At 44.9% G+C, this 23,783-nt stretch overlaps 1 protein-coding gene across 1 annotated transcript; it reads right to left on the bottom strand.

Moving 5' to 3' along the window:
* Positions 1 to 822: 822 nt before the first annotated feature.
* LOC144606885 (14-3-3 protein beta/alpha-A-like) lies at positions 823 to 22,490 on the bottom strand. The gene is made up of 5 exons (XM_078423347.1): positions 22,008 to 22,490; positions 6,074 to 6,197; positions 5,537 to 5,700; positions 2,647 to 2,742; positions 823 to 2,457 (listed from the first exon to the last, which is right to left on the bottom strand). Exons 1-5 carry the CDS (start codon positions 22,308 to 22,310, stop codon positions 2,398 to 2,400), a joined length of 747 nt encoding a protein of 248 aa, XP_078279473.1. The 5' UTR covers positions 22,311 to 22,490; the 3' UTR covers positions 823 to 2,397.
* Between the last annotated feature and the right edge of the window lie 1,293 nt (positions 22,491 to 23,783).

The following is a 23,783-nucleotide window of genomic DNA, read 5'->3' as shown; positions in this document are numbered from 1 at the left end:
AATAAATCTCTATTTCTAGTCATTTTTTTTTAAAGATAGCTTCTCAATGTTCTAATGTGTCAGCAGGCAGCAACATCCAGGCAATATCTAGAGCCTTCTGAGAATCTGTATGTTTGGATGAGTTGACTTCTCATTCTTCTAATCTTTAAATAACAGTGCCTTAACCTACCCATTCTCCCAATTTCTGCCAGTTCTGAAACCAGTCCGATGAATCTTCAATGCTCCCCCTCAAGAAACAGTTGAAAACACTGCATAGAGCAAAGGTTATGGGACTAGACAACGTCCCAGTCTGAAGGGTCTTGACCCAAAACGTCACTTCTCTCCAACGTTGGTTGGGTTTCTCAAACAGAGGCATTTAAATTTCTTTCTACAGATCGGCCAGTATGACGGAGTTAAAATGGCTTGCAGGAAGCTCAGAATTGCCTACAGGGACTGAATGCAGCCTTCGCACAATCTCCCACTCTACATCTGTTTTTTCCAATGTAGAGGAGACCGTATTGTAAATACCCAATGCAGTAGACCGCGTTGGAAATACGAATTTAGTTTAGCTTAGAGATACAGCATGGAAACAGGCCCTTCGGCCCACCAAGTCCGCACTGATCAGCGATCCTCACACATTAACATAGGCCTGCACACACTGGGAACAATTTACACTTATACCAAGTGTACAAACCCAAGCCGATTGACCTACGTCTTTGAATAGGCGCTTCACTTGGAAGGACCAATTGGTTCCTAGATGCTTGATGGGAAATGGTAGAATAGTAAATTATGAAAGTTTTAACAATTTCAAGGACCAATATGATCATGAAAAATAAGAACGGATTCATTTGTGAAGAATGTTTTATTTGCATCGCATATTACTTTCAGTTACCAGCTTCAAACTTTAAAAACAAAATAGGGTAAATCCTTCATTAAAATTTTACATACATATAATTGTATATTAAAATACAGCACAGTGCTGGATTAAATACTGCCAAATTTCCACAATGACAAAACTACTGTCAAATCTGACAGCATAGGTCCCTTCAAGTTATGTCGCCAATTTGTTTTGTCAGTTGTCATCTCTCAAATATTTAATAGAAAATAACAGCACTTTCAAGATCTTGAATTGAATCAATAATAAAACAAGTTACTCTTTAAAATAAAGGGCACAGAGTATCTAACACTGCATGAGCCGATAAGAAATATACCAAACTACTGTAAGCTACAGGAAATAGTTTAGTCAACATTTTGCAATTTTACCAAAACACCGCAGAATTTGACAGTCAGGTATTCTGTACCAACAGTAATTTTTTTTCTTCCTTTCATTAACCAAGCTGAAATTCTATGTCTTCTTACATTATTCCTATCTAGTCTATCCTCTCAGTCCCCAATTGATCATGTTTACTTGTGGACAAATCTAAAAGACAGGCAACAGACTTAGTAGAATTGGACGCAAAAAGTAAATGGTCTTCGCTGGTTTTAAGCACTGGAATAGAAATTGATTAACCTATACATTCAGGATTACTATTACCAGGACAGAGATGGAGTTAGAATTCTAATTAATTTGATATTTGCTTTTGACATACAGTTTTTAACAAAAATGTTTCCCATTACTCCAATTCTTCACTACAACTCCTCCCACCCAACAAAAACAAGACTAGTAGCTGCCATGCAATTTCCTCTTAGTAGGAATGAAAAGCAGTACAAAAATTTACTATAATGGGATTCCAACAAGGCATCTGAATAATACAGAAAACTCAATGAGTTCAGAGCAACAGACAGCTCTGGGATTTGAACCTTGATAGCTAGTTCAGACCCAAAACTTAAAATGCTAGATTACCATATTGCTCCAAAAACTTTACTTTAATAAATATTGATCCACTTTCAGAACCATGACACTCAAAACTGGAAACACAATTTCTTTGGGTAAGAATGTGCTTACATCAGTCATACATCACCCGATGTATGCCAAAGTAAGCACAAATCAAATCCGAAATATGAGCAACAGCTAGTGGCCATGAATAAAAAATGATGCTCAAACACTTTTTATTCTGTTTTGGATTTTTAATAATTTTCCACTTTCCACTCATTAAAAATAGCTGCTCTTGGCAATCATGGCAATCCTTTGCAAACCAAAAAGGACCTATGTCAACTTATTCACAACTGCGCAGCAAATTTAATCTCTGCTGTTTGTGTAGCAAGTGCCCAAATGCACACTACAAAGTCAGAACAATTAGCAAAAGAAAGCTAAGGAATGGCATTTGTTCCAAGCTGAAGGTTTTCATAGGCTAAATTGTGGCATTCACATGTGCATCTATTCAATATTGGTGAATTGAGAAATTCCTTTTTGGAATTGTCAGTGGAACACTAAGAAATGAAGACATGTAAAAGAGGATATCAGGTCCCTCGGTGCAGTTAGTTCTCTCCCCCTTCTCCACCATCAGCATCGTCTGCTGCATTATCTGATGTCCATAACTACAAGAAAAGAAGAAGAAAATCTTAGATTTTTTTCAAAACTAGTCTCTCAGGATTTTTAATATTATACAATTAAATTGTAATATAGGAGCTTATCAGCCAGGCTTTAATAGACGAAAGACTAATTCTATATGCCCCAAACTTCACTCATTTTGAAAAGATCTTGCTGTATTGGACAATTTCACTTACCGTCAGGTTATCCCTGAGTAATTGCATGATGAGTGTACTGTCCTTGTAGGAGTCTTCATTCAGTGAATCCAGCTCTGCAATGGCTTCATCGAATGCCTGAAAACAGCACAATACAAAACCCTTTGAGCATTGTTATCAGTTGATACATGTTTGCAAAAACATCTATGTAAAATGAGATTATCATTTGCTAAATGAAAAAGTAAGCCATTTTAGTGAAATGCTATTCTATCGGTTAACAGCGAACAATCTACATTTAATTGTTGAGGACTCAGTGGGCCGAAGGACCTGTTTCCAAGCTGTATCTACAAAGTCTAAAATAAACTTCGTTTATAACAATGATGAGGAACCCTTGAGGGAAGGACATCAAATACAATTAATGGGCTAATACTTGGGCTGAGAAATGAATGTTAAAAGGGAAACTTTATCAAGCTCTCTGATGAAGTAATAGAGCATTGTTGAGGGTAGTGCAGTTAACGTTGTGTGCAAAGACTTTCAAAAAGCAAAGAAAATAAGTACTTTAAAAAGGACAAAGAGGCATAATATAAATATTGCTACAGGACAAGGGACAAAAGTCAACAGCCATTACTCAGATTGAATAGAGGTTATTACAGTACTTCCCCAAAGATCTGCAGGACCACTGTTCCTTTTAACACTATGATTTGAACAAACTGACAGGCATCACTCCAAAAATTAACAGCAGAAAGCACAAGCAGTAAATTAACAGTTTAACTGGTTTTAGAGGGCCGTTTAAAAAAAATATTATATACTTGCATTTCTGTGCACATTTTAATGAACTTAATGATGACAGGCCTAGCCCCTGCATAAATTCCAAAAATCCAAAATGAAGCTGATAATGCAAAAGGATATCTGGAAAATGTAGACTTTTAAAATAAGTACGGGAGATAACATTTCATGCAAGTGGTAACAATGGGCTCTTAATTTTATTGCAATCTCCTAATAGGCATTTGCCTACATTAAAAAAACAATTATCAATGTTTACCCATTTGGTTAATCTATTAATATATCTCATAATATCTTTGTCATCGGGACAGCTGGACATGTGGGATTTTCTATCATATCACATAATTAATAAACAAACCTGGCCAATGTTAAGGACTTACCATTTCAATCACATGCTGCCATTTAGGAAGAACCTGCTCATTGTCCTTATCACCTTCTCCAGCTCAAGTCAATTTTTCCAACCAGGTCAATAAACGTATTTCAAAATTTGATAACCTTTGAATTTAACTAACATTCCCTTGGGAAAGCAACTATTGAATATCTTCTGGACATCCAATCAAATAGCTACAGATATTGTCTATTGTCTTCTACATTATCACATCTACACGCAATCCAATCAAATGTATCAGACATGTCCTGAGCTGAAAAATTTCAGGGTATTCAGTCACAGTCTCATTATGGACATTGGTAATTTCCTAGTAACAGCAATTAGCCAAATTTTCTGTTTTTCCTTTTTCACCTAACTTACTGTGCAATTTTCTAATTCAGAACGAACAGCTCCCATAGCAGAAAAATTATGACTGCAATAATCTTTGCCAGTTTCTGTTCCTGATTAGTTCTTAATTTGCATTTAGACATAGAAAATAGGTGCAGGAGTAGGTCATTCGGCCCTTCGACCCAGCACCACCATTCAATATAATCAGGGCTGATCATCCAAAATCAGTACCCCGTTCCTGCTTTCTCCCCAAATTCCTTGATTCCGTTAGCGCTAAGAGCTATATCTAACTCTCTCTCGAATATATCCAGTGATTTGGCCTCCACTGCCTTCTGTGGCAGAGAATTCCACAGATTCACAACTCTCTGGGTGAAAAAGTTTTTCCTCATCTCAGTCCTCAATGGCCTACCCGCCTACCCCTTATTCTGAAACTGTGACCCCTGGTTCTGGACTCCCCCAACATCGGGAACATTTTTCCTGCATCTAGTATGTCCAATCCCTTAAGAATGTTATATGCTTCTATAAGATGCCCTCTCATCTTTCTAAATTCCAGTGAATATAAGCATAGTCGATCCATTCTTTCATCATATGTCAATCCCACCATCCCAGGAATTAACCTGGTGAACTACACTGCACTCCCTCAATAGCAAGAACATCCTTCCTCAAATTAGGAGACCAAAACTACACACAATATTCCAGGTGTGGTCTCACCAGGGCCCTGTACAACTGCAGTAGAATCTCCTTGCTGCTATACTCAAATCCTCACTATGAAGGCCAACATGCCACTTGCTTTCTTCACTGCATGCTACTTTCAGTGACTGATGTACAAGGACACCCAGTTGCACCACCCCTTTTCCTAATCTGACACGATTCAGATAATAATCTGCCTTCTTGTTCTTGCCACCAAAGTAGATAACCTCTCATTTATCCACATTATGCTGCATCTGCCATGCATCTGGACACTCACCCAACCTATCCAAGTCACCCTGTAACCTCATAGCATCCTCCTCACAGCTCACACTGCCACCCATCTTTGTCTCATCTGCAAACTTGGAGATGTTACATTTTATTTCTACATTTAATTCATTTGTACATCTGCAGGATTTTACTTTTCAGTTTATTTTCTTTTTGCCTTATGTTGCTCTTCAGTCATGCATGATTTTAAAAAAACCAGATGGCTAATCTTAACTTAAAAGTCTTAACAAATCTATGTTACATAGTACACTTTTTAAAAATTCAATTCCTATTAAACACAGTTATATCTTGTACCAATTTAAGTTAAGAGAAAAGTACTAATGAAATCTCCAAAATTAGTTTAGCTTTGATGTAACATTTTATCAAACACCCATCTATACTAACAAAAATACCGCATTCAAACTTCATAAAACCACTGATGAAAATCTATGAAAACAAGTCCTTGTCTTTTCTTTTTACCGTCTTGGCCAATGCACAAGCTTGCTCCGGAGAATTGAGAATTTCATAGTAGAATACTGAGAAATTCAGTGCAAGTCCTAATCGGATGGGTTGTGTTGGTTGCATGTCTGTCTTGCTAATATCAAAGGCAGCTTGGTAGGATGCCTGGGAGTTGTCAACAGTTTCTGAAAGAAGACGGAATAAAATACTCAAATGAGCAACTCCGAGCCTCTACATCTTTAGGTGTAATTGAAAAAAGTTATTACTTCAAATCCTTTGCTGAAGAGAGATTCCAACACATCCTAGTTTGAATTTGCCACATTCATCGTCCATTTAATATAAGTCAATTACTAGACAGTACATTCTTATGGAAAATCATCCATGTTAAAACTCCATAAACTATTTGCACACATCATTTAATTTTCACCAAAATGAATTCCACAACTTAGCATATTAAAAAAATAATCATACACGTTGAACGACCATCCTACATGATATATTGACAAAATTACTACAAATAGTAGTTACTTAGATAAAGTTTACTAGCAGCAAACTTACGTTTTTTGTTTTCTGCTATTGCTACTTCTGCAAGATATCGGTAATAATCTCCTTTCATCTTAAGATAGAAGACTTTGCTCTCTGAATTGGTAGAATTTGGTATTAGATATTTATCCAGTAATCCCTGCAAGAAAGAAAGTTGTTTGAGTTGTTTATAAGTTGTATATTTTTCTATTTTTCTCTTTAAAACTATAAACGTGTTCAAATGACATTAAATTTTAGAACCCAGACAATTAATTACTAATTCTGTTTGGAAAGTTGCAAAATTGCACAATTCCAACATAAGTGGAACATGCATATACAAACGTGAAATGTTTCACTTGCTGAATAAATGACACACTAATTTTAAGGGCATCAAGGCATACAGCTGCTGAAAGGCAAAAAAAAAGGCAGTCAATTTTAAATAACCTTGAAAATCTTCAATCATACGACTTAAATTATTTATTATACAACTAAAGACTGAAACATAACACGTCGACAGAGCGGAGGCGTCAGGAGTGGAACTGGCATTGAGGAGTTGGGGGCGGCGGTTGGGGGCGGGCCACGTGGGAGCCAGAGGATGCGCCGCCAGGAACAAAGGGGGTGAGGGGGGAGCACAAACGAGGACCTGATGCAGGATAGTTTGTAACTTTGTCGGCACCCTTTATGTGACAGCCCATGGTATGCATAACAAAAAATGTCACTGTGATTTCATTAAGATGCATGTCTGGTAATGGACTCTTTGAAAATATATTTAAAATAATCTTGTAAAAAATTACAAAGTATTGCCTATTTCTAGTGGTATTCAGCTATGCTCTAGTAGGAAAGAAGTCCAAGCATAAACCATTTTAAAATGCCACATTGTGTCATCCTATTATATGATTGCACCTTTTGCCTCCAAATCATTGTAGGTTTCCTGAATGGCAGAGCAAGTGCCACAACCAATTCAAGCTTATAGATCAGTTCTTCCCACAACACATTCAAGAATGAAACTGGTTTTGCAAGAAATTTATAACAACATAATATTTAAAACATTCATGGTCATACTTTTTATGGGCATGATCTAGTAATAGCTTTGTTTAAATAAAAAGCAGTTATGAGAAATGGAGGTTTTAGTTCAAATGTAGTCTCCATTCTTTTGAATTAATTCATATCTATATTAAATATATTGACTGTTCACTTGATAATCCTTCTAATATGTGCTATAATTAACACAAAAGGGTTAAGATTTGCTAAAATCTTGAATTATTAAAACAAAAAAAAATGCAGTTGGCAACCTCTTTATTCTTCAAGTATCCTCCACCACGCATTCCCTGTTCTTGAAAGAGGTGACACAATTACAAAATTAGAGGATGAACATTTAAAACCAAGGTGCATGGAAATTTCTTCTGAAATGGCGGCAAATTTCTGAAGTTCTCAATCCAGATGAGGCCTAAGACAAATTAGCCATGCTTACATTGAGAATCAACACAGGGTTGATAGGCCAAATGCCCAGCTCCTGCTTATTTTCAGGTTTCATGCTATTTTTGGTTCTTTTGCCAATTACCTTCATTCTATGCCCTCCATTTCTTGATTCTTCCACCAATGGGTACAGTTTTACTTTATTTGTATGGACATATCATGATTTTAAATAATCCAAGATTGTCTTGTAATCTTCTCTGTACAAGAAATAACAACCCATTCTCCAGTTTGCTCATCAGACCCCCATCACGGGAATCTTATGCAGCCTCCAGGGCCTTACATCTCCACTCACGCGTGTTGCCCAGAACGGGACCACTGCTTCAGTTGCTGAACCAGTGTTTTACAAAGATTCTTCATGGTTTCCTTGCTCTTGAATGATTTGTCCCCTTTCATAAAGCCTAGGATTCCACATGCTTTACCTGCTTTCTAAACCTGGATTGTTTCTTAGGTTGCATTCAGTAATTTCTAAACTGCTGCTTAAGAATGTGAATCATAATTACAAGATAAACATTTCAACCTGTGATTTGTACTTTAACATCAAAAACAATAAATGGATTACATACCATTTGTTCAAATTTTTAAATACCATTTGATCTCATTCGCTCCTTCATTACCCCATAATTGTACCTTTGGCCACTAAATTTTCACCAATACAGAAAAATAATTCAACCGATGTCTTATGCATTCTAATACAAAAGCCAGGTAAGAAACAGTCAGTCAATGGTAACAGCTTTACATTCAGAGGACAAAAATGGCCACGTCTTTGATGCTCAGCATAGACTTGGAAGGCCAAAAGGTCATTTTTTGTGTGCTGCATGACTATGACAATGACATAACATTATTGCGGCAGCACTTCAAGCTAACTCAGCACATTTTCAAAATCAAAATGGATCTGCATAGCGTCACTGGCTGCTACAAATAGGCTAAGAAAATTATTTAATCTTCTATTCGGGCGCTGTCAAATAAAGCATCTAGTCTTGGCAAAGGAGAGAGTAATATTGGCACTGCAGACGGTTATTTAAAGTTATTAAAATTATCAGCATTTTCCTTTTCAACTGTGCAATCTTCAAAGAATTCTACAACAAAAACACAAAAACTGATGTATTCAAAAGATTCCACAGCGATATTTTAAGAATATTTAAAGTATCACCATAGGTAGTCTTGACTTTGGTACCCTCTGGGAACCAAAGACAACACTGAAGAAACGAGTTGTTATACCATTGTCCATATGAAGATTATATCAGTATCATGACGTAGTGAACTGATCTTTTATTTCGGTATTTATTTGTTAACCTTCCTTTGTGAATATCTGTTGCATTTGCCTTAATATTAATTAAACTAAAAGGTTACAACTGAGTGATGAAACACAATGAAATAGACCGAGAACACTCCAAAATTGAAAGTCCTCAATAAATTTTTGTCAATTATTTATTAGATGAATGCACTTTCTAGAGTAGTAATGACTCATGTAGATTAGGACGTTATCAGATCTGATGCTTACTCTCTGATGCATTAGCTTGTGGAGTTGTACACTATTAGCACTGGATCAATTAAAAGTCTAAGACGTGTGCCTATATGTTCCTGAGTGTTAGCAGATGAGAGTAGGAAAATCAAAACTAACCACGATTGCCATGCTCACTATAAAAATTACACTTCACTGATTATATACAAAATAATGCCACTGAAACTAAAAATAACCAAATAGCAGGAAGTGTCACTAGTTAGACAACATCAGACTGAAGAAGGGTCTCGACCCGAAACGTCACCCATTCCTTCTCTCCCGAGATGCTGCCTGACCTGCTGAGTTACTCCAGCATTTTGTGAATAAATACCTTCGAAGGCTACAGAGAAGATCTATGAGAATGCTGCAAGGACTAGAGAGTCTGAGCTATGGGGGGGGGGGGGGGGGGGGTAGTAGGATGGGATCTATTCCCTGGAGCGGAGGATTAGGGGCGAACTTATAGTGTATAAGATCATGAGAGAAATAGATCAGGTAGATGCACAGAGTCCAGAATAGGTGAATCAAGGACTAGAGGACATGTTTAAGGTGAAGGAGAAAAGATTTAATAGGAATCTGAGGGGTAACTTTTACACACAGGGAGGTGGGTGTATGGAACAAGCTGCCAGAGGAGGTAGTTGAAGCAGGGACTATCCCAACAATTAAGAAACAGACAGTTTCATGGATAGAACAGGTTTGAAGGGATATGGACCAAATACAGGGAGGTGGGACTAGTGTAGCTGGGACATGTTGGCTGGTGTGGGCAAGTTGGGCCAAAGGGTCTGTTTCCACACTGTATCACTCTATGACTCTATGAGAAGAGGTCCAAATAAAAAGTGCCAGGGCAGCAACAGATAAATTATTTATTATATTTTTCTTCATTATGCATTAATTCTATGTAACAAGACGGATAGGGCGACATTTGTGATATATTTTGCTGAGTACTGTTATCTCCAAGTTACAGAAAAACAAAATAAATTTGAATTTTCAATGCAAAATATGTCCAAATAATTAAATTCATATTTTAATACAGAGCAAATCTGTGCAGAGTTCAATGTAGTGAGGTAGAAACCAAAAATATTGGAAATAAGGCGGCACCTGGAAAGCGAGGAGCAGAGATAATTTTTACGTTTTACTTTAAAAAATCCATCTGAATTATTAACACCTCTCTCTTTCGACACGTCTTGTCTGACCTGTTGAATATTTTAAGCAGATTCTCCAGCATCTTCAGATTTTCACTCTTTGAATATATTTAAGTGGCATAATGTTAGTTTCCTTTCATAAGAATACAATGTCGGAGGGACGGACAATCCCCAAGGACTCCATAGTGCGGAACTCCTCCCGGGTAAGGGGGAGCTTATCAGGCGGCAGCCGGCGTTCACGGGCGGGCTGGTAGTTGGAATGTGGTGCACCACGCTGTGCTTGGGGCTCGACGAGCGGAACGGGGGGGAGGGGTCAGGATGTCAGGAAACCCAGCCAGTACCTGTGCGTTGCAGGCGTCCAAGGACAACAGCGGGCCAGCAGGCGGCGCAGTCGGGTCGCCCAGACGCAGCGCGATCGGCTCCATCGTGGCGGACTGGACCAGGCGCTGCCGCCCGACGTCCACCAGAAGGGAGTGAGCCCGGAGGAAATCGGTGCCCAACAACGGTTGGGAGACATCGGCGACGGTGAATGGCCAGGAGAAATGACAGGCCCCGAAGATGAGCAGGACCATGCGAACACCATAAGTCCGAATGGGACTGCCGTTCGCCGCTGTGACAACGGGCTCCCGATTCCCGGAACGAATGTCCGCCGGTGAAGGGGGCAGGACGCTCAACTTGCTCCGGTATCAACAAGGCGAAGTGGCGATGAATCTGGCCGGCCGCCGCAGTGACCACTGGCGGCCAGCCTCGGCATTACCCGGGAACGAGCAGGGCTGGTGGCGCCCGGTGCAGGCTGTGGGCCAGGCTGGAGTGGCACGGCAGCGGGTGAACCCGCAACGGCCGCGTGGAGGCCATGCCCCGCTGACGGGCCAAGTATGTCGGCGCGCTCACCCAGGGCCTGCGGGTCCGCAAAGGAATCGCCGGCGAGCTGCAGGCGGATATCATCCAGCAGCTGTTGGAGAAAGGCATACCGGAACCGAAAGCAGGGCGGGTGGTCGTCTAGGAGCGAGAGCTCAACAGTGCCGAAGGCCCCCGATCCCCGAGGCCATCCACACGGAAGATTTTCGCCGCCCGTTCGAATTCACTGAGGCTGAACATACGGAGCAGGAGTTCTTTCAGACCTCGGTATTTATTGGCCGCCGGAGGATCGTGAAGGTAAGGCCTGATGCGGCCAGCGGTATCCCGATCGAGGGCGCCGACCACGAGGTAGAAGCGAGTTGCAGCTTATGTCTGATCGTGCTGAGCTGGACCTGGTCTGCGTTTTGATCCATCATAACAAATAATGGAACATCGGGGTCACCATTGTAGCGGTGCTGATGTCCGGACGCGAAATAAGGCTAGACGCCAGGCAAGTACCGAGAAAGTCGTTTAATAAAGATTACTGCATCCACACACTACAAGACAGACAAAGGAATGCCACCAAACCCCTCCAGGGAAACCCCGTAGCCATCCCAGACGTGTCCATCCAGTGCTGTGGGGTTCGACCCAGGGAGTGGCCTAATCCCCAGGGGCCGCCACAACATGAAAATCTTATACTGTAATATAATCTGTCTGGGCTATTTAATATATTAAAAGGATAAAAATTCTAATCAGCTTAACTAAAGATTTGTACATAATCTATATACTAAAACTCTCGTTTGTTTGTGCCTGAACTACAGCCAAAACGGTACACAATAGCGCAACAATTTTAAACATGTAGTGGATCTGGACACAGTAGGAATCAGGCAAGACACCAGGTAGGTATTAACAGTAATTTAATCCAGCAACAGAACATCCACACTCTCTTCGATTTATTCACAAAATGCTGGAGTAACTCAGCAGGTCAGGCAGCATCTCGGGAGAGAAGGAATGGGTAACGTTTCGGGTCGAGACCTGCTGAGTTACTCCAGCATTTTGTGAATAAATCGATTTGTACCAGCATCTGCAGTTATTTTCTTATATATCCACACTCTCTTCAGTCTCAAGCACGAGTTATCTCTCCAGCCCCTTCAGGCAAACCCCGTAGCAATAGTTCCTTCCCCAGCCCTGTCCAACCTGTGCCGAGGGGGATGATCCAGGGAGTGGCCTAATCCCCAGGTACCGCCACAGGACCCCCCCCCCCCCCCCCCAAGAACCGGAGGCACGAACGGACAGAGGGACGTATGAGACGACCAGCCCGTGTGCACACCACGGCGGTCGCAGGAACCGGAACCACACTTCCAGGCGAAGAAAGCTGAGGGGACGCTGGGGGTAAGGGCCAGGGCGCAGAACAACCTCGAGGGCGAGGCCGCGCCGTAGGACCGGCTGGCTAATGTCCAAGTGCGCCGGCTTCAGCCGCGCAATAGAGACCGTCTCAGAACGACCCCCCCATGTCCAAAACGAAGGTGGCAGAGCCACGCTCGAGCACCCTGAATGTTCCTTCATACGGACGCAGAAGGGGCGTCCGTTGTGCATCCTGGCGCAGGAAAACTTACGGGCAGTCCTGCAGAGCGGAAGGGACGTGCAGCCGAACCGAACCGTGGCGAGACGTCGGCACCGGTGCAAGCTTGGCCACCGTCTCCCGAAGGCGTTGCAGGCGGCCGATGGTTGTTCCGCCTGACCCTGGGCTAATGGAATAAACTCACTGTCAGCGGGGCCCCGTACACCAATTCAGTCGAGGCGGTCCTCTTTGGGCGCAGTGAGAATGCCCAGTAAAACCCACGGCAACGCATCGACCCAGTCCGGGTCAACGAGCCGGGCAGCCTTGAGCTGGCGGTGGAAGCGCTCCACCAGGCCGTTCGCCTGCGGATGGTACGCTGTGGTGCGGCGCAGGTTAGCTCCAAGTAGGTGAGCCATGGCCGACCACAGTTCGGAGGTGAATTGCGGCCCCCGGTCGGACGTAATGTCGAGCGGCACCCCAAACCTGGCAATCCAGTGTGCCGCCAAGGCAAGGGCACAAGTAGCGGCAGAGGTCTCTGGCAGTGGAACTGCTTCCAGCCACCGCGAAACGGTCGACCATGGTCAGGAGGTGGGTGAAACCCCGAGAAGGTGGCAGCGGCCCCACGATGTCCACGTGGATGTGGTTGAACCGCTGGCGAGGGATGATAAACTCCTGAAGCGGCGCTCACACATGCCGATGTACTTTGGCAGTTTGGCACGGGATGCAGGTGCGCGCCCAATGCCCAACCTGTTTACATAACCCGTGCCACACGAAATGGGAAGCCACGATGGCCGTCGTCGCCCGAATGGAAGGGTGGGCCAGCCAGGCAACGGGAACAATGGGGCGTGGCTGCCAGGTGGATACATCGCACAGCAGCGTTGCGCCCCCCCCGTGCCACAGAGACCGTCCTCCAACCGCAGGCCCGAAACGGCATCTCGTTGTCCGTCAGCGGCCAGCGCTGAGTAGTCGATGCCATCAGCCACTTGCAGGACGGCGTGGACCGCGGGTCGAGACAAGGCGTCGGCCACTCTTGTCTTTGCCCCGATGAAACGGATGGAGGTAGTGTACTCCGAGACGAAAGTTAACTGCCGCTGTTGGTGAGCTGACCACAGGTCGGACACCTTGGCGAACGCAAAGGTTCACCCCTCGAGGAAATAGCGGAAGTGGCGGACTACGAGGTAAAGGGCGAGGAGCTTGCGGTCAAAGGCACTGTAGTTCAGCTGTGCACTGCTGAGGTGCCTGCTGAAGAAAGCGAGAGGCTTCCAACACCCATCGACCTGCTGTTCTAGCATCGCCCCAACCGCCACATCCGAATCGTCGACCTTCAGGCTGGTGTCCCCTGCCGTCTTCTCCCGCGGTCAGGCTGGTGTCGTTGCCGCGTTCCAGGCCGCGCCAGACGATGAAAGGTCCGCGGCGGGCCGACCCAAGCCCCGCATAGACTTCTTCTATGTGAACGGGAATTTGATTGTACCCACGCACCAGATCGACCTTGGAAAACACCGTGGCCCCAGCCAGGTGCGCGTTAAAGTCCTGAATGTGGGGGACCGGGTACCGGTCAGCGATGGTAGCATCGTTAAGCCGACGGTAGTCTCCACAAGGGCGCTAGCCACCGTCTGCCTTGGGGACTATATGGAGCGGGGACGCCCACGGGCTGTCTGAGCGGCGCACAATACCCAGCAACTCCATAAGGCGGAACTCCTCCCAAGGAGCTTGTCCGGTGGAAGACGCCGTGCCCGGGCGTGCCAGTGGTGGGAATATGATGCTCCACCCCATGCTTCGGGGCGGAGGAGTGGAACTGGGGGTCGAGGATTTCGGGGAACTCGGCCTGAATGCGCGAGAACGTAGCGTCCACGGACGACAGTGGCCCATCAGGCAGCACGACCGGTTCGCCCACGCGGAGGGAAACAGGCTGCAAAGTGACGGTGTGCACCAAACGCTGCCGCTCGATGTCCACGAGCAGGGAATGTGCTTGTAGAAAGTCCGCACCCAGCAACGGCTGGGACACATCCGTAATGACAAATGGCCAGGAGAAGCGGCCCTCTCCGAAGTTGAGGGAAAGCGTGCGAGCGGATTGGTGTCCCGTTTGCCAAGGCGAGGAGGGGGACTCGTTTACCATAGCGGATGTCATCACTTGAAGGGGGAAGAACGCTCACCTCAGTCCCGGTGTCAACAAGGAAACGACCCCCGGTGCGGCGATCCCTCGCAAAAACGCGATGAATCTGGCCGGCCGCCGAAGCAATCACTGATGGCTGGCCCCTGCGTTTCCCGGGAACAAGCAGGGCTGCCGGCATTGACGGGCTGAATGCGGCGGTGAAAGTAGCACCAGCCCCCTCTGCTGGCCTCTGGTGGCGTGCGGAGGAACTGACGGCAGGCTGCGCGGGAAAGACGCGCTGCCGGCCGGGTGTGCCGTTGCAGCCGGGTCCCGCCACGAAGGACGTCGAGGAGCGGTGGAAACGCGGTCGATCGAGGCACCGACCTGCGGATCGTCGGAGGAGGAACGTCCAGCGCGTCGAGTGCCAGCTGACGGAGATCCGACGGCAGCTGCTGCAGGTAAGCGTGTTTAAATAAAAAACAGGGCTTGTGGTCGCCCATTAGGGCCAGCATATCACCCAGCATTACCGACGGGCGGCGGTCACCCAGGCCAGTCATCCATAGGATCTGGGTCGCCCGCTCGGCCTCGCTGAGGCTGAACTTCCTTAGGAGAAAGGCCTTGAGGCCCTCATACTTATTACCCGCCGGGGGGGCGCGGAGGAAAGGTCTGACGCGTCGCGCAGTGGCCTGGTCGATGGCGCCGATAACGTAAAAGTACTTGGTTGCGTCGGCTGTCACTCCCCGCAGTGCAAACTGCGCCTCGGCCTGGTCAAACCAGAAATCAGGTCGTCGATCCAGAGGGGAGGCAGCTTCAAAGCCACAGCATGGAGAGCGGCGCGGTCAGCAGGGTCCACGGGGTGGGGTCCGGCAGGGTCCAGAGGCGGCTGACCAGCAGGGCCGGATAGTGCGTGTCTAGGAATGTTCGGGTCCATCGCGATTTGCGAGGAAATGTCGAGGGTCACCAGTGTAGTGGATCTGGACACCGTAGGAATCAGGCAAGACGCCAGGTAGGTATTAACAGTAATTTAATCCAGCAACAGAACCCACACTCTCTTCCGTCTAAAGCACGAGTTATCTCTCCAGCCCCTTCAGGCAAACCCCGTAGCACTAGTTCCTTCCCCAGCCCTGTCCAACCCGTGCCGAGAGGGATGATCCAGGAAGTGGCCTAATCCTCGGGTACCGCCACAAGCCCACTTTACTCACCGTTGTCCCTTTGGTGCTAAATGGAAGAAGCTTCATTGAAATCGGTGTTATATTTTTAGTTATTCACATTTTAAAGTTTAAATCTATCTCCTAGGGGAGGGAGGGGGAGAGGAGAGAGTGCTGCACCAATGCAGGAGAGGTTTGGGCCCAACGGGTCCACGGTCTAGTATACAATAACTTGTTGAGTGTGCACAGCTACTTCACACAAACATTTCCATTGTAGCAAAACAATACTAAAGTATAAAATTTGGGAAGTTAAACCGTGTCAGATGATAGGAAATACACAGTGAATGGTAGGGCCCTAGGGACTATCGTTGAATTGAGAGACCTTGGGATAATACATAATGCATAATTCCTTAAAAGCGGCACATGGTTAGAGTGCGATGAAGGTTCATAGGATGCATGCCTTCATCCATTGACGCACTGAGTAAAGCAGTGAAGCGCATGATAGAGTTGTATAAAATGTTGGATTGACTGCAGTTGGAATATTGTGTGCCGTTCTGGTCATCACACTTTCGGAAAGATGCGATGAATCTAAAAAGGGTGCAAAAAAATTCACAAAGATGCGTCTGGATCGAAGGGCTTGTACAAAAAGGAGAGATTGTACAGACGGGTCTGTTTTCCCCAGAGCAAAGTATGCTGAGAGGTGACACAATAGATATATATAAAATTATGAATTATAAAATTATCTACAGGGTAGATAGCCAGTCCAAAGAAGGGTCCGACCCAAAACATTATCTATCCACTTTCTCCTGAGATGCTGCATGACTTGCTGGGCTACTCCAGCACTTAATGTCTTCTCTTACCCAGATAGCCAGACTTCATTTCCCATGATAGGGGTGTCTAAAACTATAGGCACAAGTTTAAAGTGAAAAGGGGATACAAAGGGTACATTTTAAAACAGAGTAATTGCAATCCAAACTACGGGCAGAGGAGATGGTTAAGGTAAGAAAAGCAAGGCCTAGAGGGATATGGAATTAATGCAGGCAAGAAGAATTTGTCTAGATAGGTATGGTGGTTGGCATAGACGCAATGGGCTGAAGGGCCATTTCCAGACACTGCGGGAAGATTAAATCAAACAAAATTTGACATCACACCATTTGAAGATATCAGTTGACAAGAACTAAAAGGTTAATGAAGAATCTTTGTTAATTAGGAGTATAGATATAAAGTTTTAATAGTTTACAAGGGAATTTCAAATCTTACTGTCATTGGTAGTTCAATTCAATAATAGTTACACACACCTTAGAGGTTTGTAAGCCTGGAATGAATTATAAACATGAGAGGGCAAAGCCATGGGGAGATTTGAAAAAGAAATTTAAAGGTAATAAATTGGCGCTATGTTTGATCAGCAGCTAAAGGAGATCAGCACATACATGAATGTTGGGTAAACAGGAATAATTGCAAGAGCATTACACAGTGTTGCAGTAACTCAGAAAGCCAAGCAGCCTCAGGTCGGGACTTTTTCCAGACTGACTGTGGTTGGGGGAGAAACCTGGAAGAGGTGGGGGTGGTACAAAACCTGGCAAGTAATACAGATACAGATGGAGGAGGGGAGTGAGGGTTTGATTAGCAGATGGGTGGTGTAAGTGACAAATGTTAAAGGTGAAAAGGAGACATAAGGTTGTCAGATAAGGAAAGAAGAGGGGTAAGATCTAAACCCAGAGGGATATAGGTGGAAGAGGATGGGTAGAGGGGTGGGATAGTGGGGGAATTACATAAAATTGGAAAATTCAAAGCTCATACCATTGGGTTGTAAACTATGTGTGGAAAATGAGGTGCAATTCCTCCAATTTGTGTGTGGTCTGGTAATGGAGGCGGTCCAGGGCAGAAGGCTAGAGTGGGAATAGGAGTTAAAATGGTTAGCAATTGGGAGAGATGTAGCAGGCCTTGGTGGTTAAAGCAATGTTTGCCTGGTCCACACTTGGTCTCTCCAATGTAAAGGAGGCCACATCGGGAGCACTGAATGCAGTAGATGGGGTTTAAAGTGGTGTATGTGAACCCCTGTCTCACTTGGAATGCTTGCTGAGGTCCATGGATAGAGGTGAGTAAGGAGGTATAAGGGCAGGTGTTGCATCTCCTGCAGTTACAGGGTAAAGAAGTTGGGGAGGGGGCAGTTTGGGTGTGAAGGGATGTGAACCAAGGAGCTACAGAGGGTGTGGTCTCTGTAGAAAAGGGTTAGGATGGGGAAGATCTGACTGGTGGTGGAACCCCAGTGAAGGTGGCGGAATTGTTTGAGATTGATGTGTTGGACCCGTAGACTAGTGGGGTAAAAGGGGTACTCTATCCTTGTTCCGTCTGGGGAGGGAGCAACAGGAGAAATGCAAAATATAGACATGGGTGAGGATCCATCCATAACAGCAGGTGGGACTGACGTTTGCTGAAGATGACAACTTAGATGTCCTAGAGCGGAAGTCTTATGATTGAAATTAGGGCACAAACATCTGCACTTTGGATGACATGTTTATAAAGAATAGGGAAACGGTGGACCAGTCATGGAAGAATTAGTATAAACATGTTTAGGGATACTAAAAGCATGGATTACAGTTTCATCAGCGAATGAACTGAGGAAGGAAAGGGGGTAATATAAAGGCATAAAAGGTCGGGCAAGAAAAACTGCTGGAGAAGGTCAGGCAACATCGCTGGAAGAAAATGGACTGGCAACATTTCAGGTTGGGGTCCTTCCTCAGATCGATACAAGCAGAGGAAAGATAATTGGTAGAAAGAGGTGTGGAAGAGCAACAGTGTCGGGTGGATCCAGTTGATGGGGGGAGGGGAGGTAAAATGAGGAATCCGGAGTAGGGAAAGATGAGTGACGGGCAGATGGAAGTGGCGAAGAAGGGGAAAAGAACTGGGTGACACGATCAGGGAAGCGAAAGGAATAATATACCATGGGGGGGGAGGAGGAAAGAAGCTGGGTGGATGAGGAGGAGAGGAGAGTGTACCTGAAATTAGTGAATTGAATGTTCCTGCTGTTGGATTGCAGGCTACCCAGGTGGAATGCGAGGTGCTGTTCTTCCACTCTGGCAGTGGACAGACTGGTCAGTATTTGAATGCGAAGAGGGATAAAAATGGCTAGTAACCATGAGCACCAGCTTGCCCTGGTGGACAGAATGCAAGTGTTTGGCAAAGGGTTCGCCAACTTTACGATTAGTCTCACCGATGTAGAGGAGGCCATAATGAGAATACCGAATGCAATAGATGAGGTTGGAGGTACATGAAAACCTGATTTACCTGTAAGGATTATTGGGATAAGAGGAACTGAAGATGCTAGTCTATGCCAAAGAAAGGCACAAAATACTGCAGGAACTCAGCGGGTCAGGCAGCATCTCTGGAGAAAATGGATAGGTGACATTTCGGATCAGAGCCTTTTTTCAGACACGGAATGGAGGTAAGGGAGATGATATAGGGACATATGTTGCATCTCCTGTAGTTGCAAGGGAAAGCATCTAGGGAGGGGAAGAGGTGAGTTGGGAAGGATGGGCGAACCAATGAGTCATGGAGAGAGTGGTCTTCACAGAAAGCACTCTCTCTCTCTCTCTCTCTCTCTCTCTCTCTCTGGGGGTGGAAAAATGTGACTGTTGATGGGATCACAATGAAGTTGACTGAAACATCTGGGCATGAGGTGTTGATGCAGAGGCTCGTGGATTGTAAGAATTTCATTGTTTTATCTGGGACATACGACAATAAAATAAAACACTCTTGACTCTTGAACTCTATCCCTGTTCTGTCGACAGGAATTGGGAGCAGACTTGTAGGAACAGAGGACACATAAGTGAGGGCTCCATCCACAACTACAGTGGGGAAGATTAAACCTCGCTGAAGAAAAGGGACATGTCTGATGGCCTCACTGAGAGCAAATGAGGCAGAGACGGGAGAAACTGCAAGAATGTGGCAGGGTGAATACATGCAGTAGTGTGACGGTAGCTGTGGGAATGAATGGGTGGGTCTGCGTCCTGAAATAGGAAGATGTCAGTGATGGTCCAAGTGCATTTGAGGGCAGGAAAGTTAGAGTCATGGTCACACAGCACAGAAACAGGCCCTTTGGCCCAACGTCCATGTCACCCAAGATGCCTCATCTAAGCTGGTCCCATTTGTCCATGTTTGCCCCATGTCCCTCTAAACCTTTTCCATCTCTATACCTATCCAACAGTCTTTTAAATGTTATTTTACGTCCTAACTACTTCCTTTGGCACCTTGCTCCATATACCGCCCTCTGTATGAACGTTGTTCCTCAAGTTCCTTTTAAATTTTAAATCATTGCCATCTAATTCTTGATTCCCCTGCCCTAGGCGAAAACAACGTTGGGGGTAAAGCTGATGAAATTGACCAGGTTCTGCAGGGTATAGGTGGTGACCGTAATGCAGTCGACATGAGTTGGGGATTGGTGCCTGGATAAACATGGAACAAAGTGGTCAGCATAGCCAATGAAAAGACCGGCATGGATAGGGTCAATGCCAATGGCTACACCTTTCATTGGAAGAAAGTGTTGATGAATCAAGATTGATTAGGGTTGGATTTGATATATGACTCAGAATCAGTTCAGGGTCAAATATAACACTAAGAAAGTGAACAATCCAATTCAATTCAAACAGAAAGTGATGGAGTTGGGGGCTACGAAATGAGACGTACAGTTAACTGAAGACAAGGAATTCAGACTTCCCAATACTTAAAGATTTCTTGCATCTATATACTAAAACTCTCGTTTGTTTGTTTGTTCCTGAACTACAGCTAAAACAGTACACGATAGCGCAACAATTTTAAGCCCACCTTACTCACCGTCGTCCTATAAAATAAGTTTCATTGAAATTGGTGTTATATTTTTAGCGCTGTTCACATTTTAGTTTTAAAAACCGCGCATGCGCAGTTGGAGCCCCGTTGATCTGGTACTTACGAAAGATGACCGCCGCATCCGCGCACGCGTAGAACAAACACGTCCGCGCCTGCGCAGTTGGAGCCCGTTGATCTCAGGTGGGAGTAGGTCTCGGCCACCTGTCTCTTGGGGGCGGGTTTGCCGGCTTGAAGCGGCGGGAGAGCCAGGCCTGGTGCCGGGGGAAACAGCCTGGGCCTGGGGGGGGGAGGGAGAGAGAGAGTGGAGGCGGCGAGGGTGCTGCACCAATGCAGGAGAGGTTTGGGCCCAACGAGTCCACTTGGTCTAGTTAAATACTATTTGTTTATAACAATACAGGATTTCCACCAAAAACAAAAATATGATAGCTGAAAATTGAATACAAGAATGGAAAGGTGCTTGGAATCCTCAACAGATCAGGCAGCATCTGAGGGAAAGAAACGGTTAATGTTTCAAATCAAAATATCTGTCAAATTTCTTATCTGATTAAGGCATTGATAAGTGACGACTATTCCCCAAAATATTGATATTTAATGAATTAACAATTCACCTTCAAGCCTACTTTTGCACAGCACCTGTTATTGACCTCTGTACAGGTCACCTATGACAGACCGAATTTGTACGGAAATGTTCATTTGCATATCGTTCCTAAACCAACAGACCAGGTTAGCTGCACCATTTCCACAAAAGTGCTCCTTTCCACCTAAAAAAAAAGATATTTAGTAAAAAAAAAATCTAAAACTCTAAATTCAACTCTAAAACGCAGGTTGCAAAATTCCCGTTTTTTATTATGTAGAGGCGACAATTTTATGTAAATGGTTTTTTTTCAATAGAAAGGAACTCCGATGCTTGGAACCAAAACAACTGAAATGACATTTCATTTCAGATAAATGAAATTACTGCATCCAAGCAATGACAATTCATAAGTTTCTTAATGTGAAAATGTATTTCTTTTTAAAACCGAGCCCAACTGCATAAGCTGCTGGGCGAGTTTATTTTACTTGGTATACGTTGGCTTCTATAACCGCCCACTCCGCCCGTTACCCGCAGCTCATTGCAGAGGAGAGGATATCCTCCTCCATTTTCTACAGGTTACTCGTGTCTGATACCCAGAGATGATGGCGAGGAACCGTTTTAATGCGGCAACTTGGTATTATACCACCCGAGTCTCCGATATCTTGGGGCATGTCAGTCACAGGGAAGATACAGCTCATTTTTGTTTTAAACAAAAATGATGCAGAGGCAGCGGAAGTGATTGGAGACTGCATTAATTTTATCAGCCAGTAAACCAGCCCCCTTTTTTTTTTCCTCACCAGAACATCATTGCAGATCTCCCTGAGCTCAGCCTCCACCTTCTCCCGATACTCCTTCACCATGTGCAACTTCTTCTCGCTGCCGCCGCCCTCGCTGGTTTTCTGCTCGATGCTGGAGATGACCCTCCACGCCGAGCGGCGGGCCCCCACCACGTTCTTGTAGGCGACCGAGAGCAGGTTGCGCTCCTCGTTTGACAGCTCCTCGCCCCACTCAGTTACCGCCTTCATGGCAGCCGCCATGTCTTCGTACCGCTCCGCCTGCTCCGACAGCTTGGCTTTCTGCACCAGCTCGTTCTTATCCATGGTCCCCTCCTTTCTTTCTTTCTTTTTAAAAATGTTGCTTCGTCCTTTCTTCACCAGTAAAGCGCGTCTGTCGTGTTATTTCGGCCTCGACCACCAGCCAGGAGCAGAGCACTGAGCCGCCTTCTTTCCCTCCGATTCTCTCTCCTCGAAACCAAATGGCGGTTGAGATCTTCCCTCCCCCCCCCCCCCCGAGACCTCGCACGCGCATGCGCGGCCAGGCCCCTCCCTGGCGATGACGTCAATGAGTGACCAATGCTGCAATGGGACTGACCTGACTCATCTAAATGGGTCGTGATTTGTGCAGTGGCTGTTCTCAGAGAACAGGTAGATGTTTTGGTGTGCACAATCGCTCCTATCAACATCGTAAAACATCGCAGTTACTATACCAGCAAAGGTGTTAAAGGTTAAACAAGGTATCGGATTTGCTGCTTGTGTTTTAACCAGGTGTTGCAAACGTATTCCCTTACTTCTACAGTAACAAAATGTAAAGTGCTGAGGGGGTCGGAATCCTTCTTCGGACTGATGTACTGCAGAGATGCAGCCTGGCCCGCTTACTCCAGCACTTTGTGTCTTTTTTTAAATCAGCATCTGCTGTTCCTTGTTTCTCCATACTTCGACAGTACCTGCTTGCTTGGAAGGGTGATGGAAGTGGTAATCAGGAAGTCCTAGAGGTGATAACCATGCATCGAAGGGATGGTGATTACAATAAAATTGATCTGATCAGAATAAAACTAAAAACAAAATGCTGGAGTAACCCAGCGGGTCAAGCAACATCGTAGGTGACGTCTCGTCTCCAGCCTCTTCTTCAGACCCTCGAGGTGCTTCTTGACTCGCTGTGTTACTCCCGCAGTTTTTGTTTGTAAACCAGCATCAGCAGTTCCTTGTTTCTCCACGAAACCGAACAAAGCCGAATTCTATGTAGATGCACGTAAAATCTGACACATGGAAAGCTGAGCGAGTAAATTGGGGCATATGAAAAAATCTCAGGAATGCATTCAAAACTTTCCTCCGCTCTCGCATACAGTTACTGAATCTCAGAATTGTTTAATACGTTGTCGTATTAGACTTGAATTCATAAGGGCTAAACACATTCAATCTCTTTGATCCTCGTAGCATTAATCTCGAAAATATTTTAATTAAAAAAACAAGACTGTTATCCCAAAAGGTTGCATGGAAAAGTTTAAGAATAAGGGGTAGGCCATTTAGAACGGAGATGAGGAAAAACTTTCAGAGTTGTAAATCTGTAGAATTCTCTGCCTCAGAAGGCAGCGGAGGCCATTTCTCTGGATGTTTTCAAGAGAGCTAGATAGAGCTCTTAAAGATAGCGGAGTCAGGGAGTATGGGGAGAAGGCAGGAACGGGGTACTGATTGTGAATGATCAGCCATGATCACATTGAATGGCGGTGCTGGCTCGAAGGGCCGAATGGCCTACTCCTGCAACTATTGTCTATTGAAATGTAATAACTTGCAAAG

This window comes from Rhinoraja longicauda, chromosome 27 (assembly GCF_053455715.1).
Source record: "Rhinoraja longicauda isolate Sanriku21f chromosome 27, sRhiLon1.1, whole genome shotgun sequence".
Classification (NCBI taxonomy): domain Eukaryota; kingdom Metazoa; phylum Chordata; class Chondrichthyes; order Rajiformes; family Arhynchobatidae; genus Rhinoraja; species Rhinoraja longicauda.
Note: the sequence above shows the minus strand (reverse complement) of the source record. Positions and strands in the feature narration are given on the sequence as shown.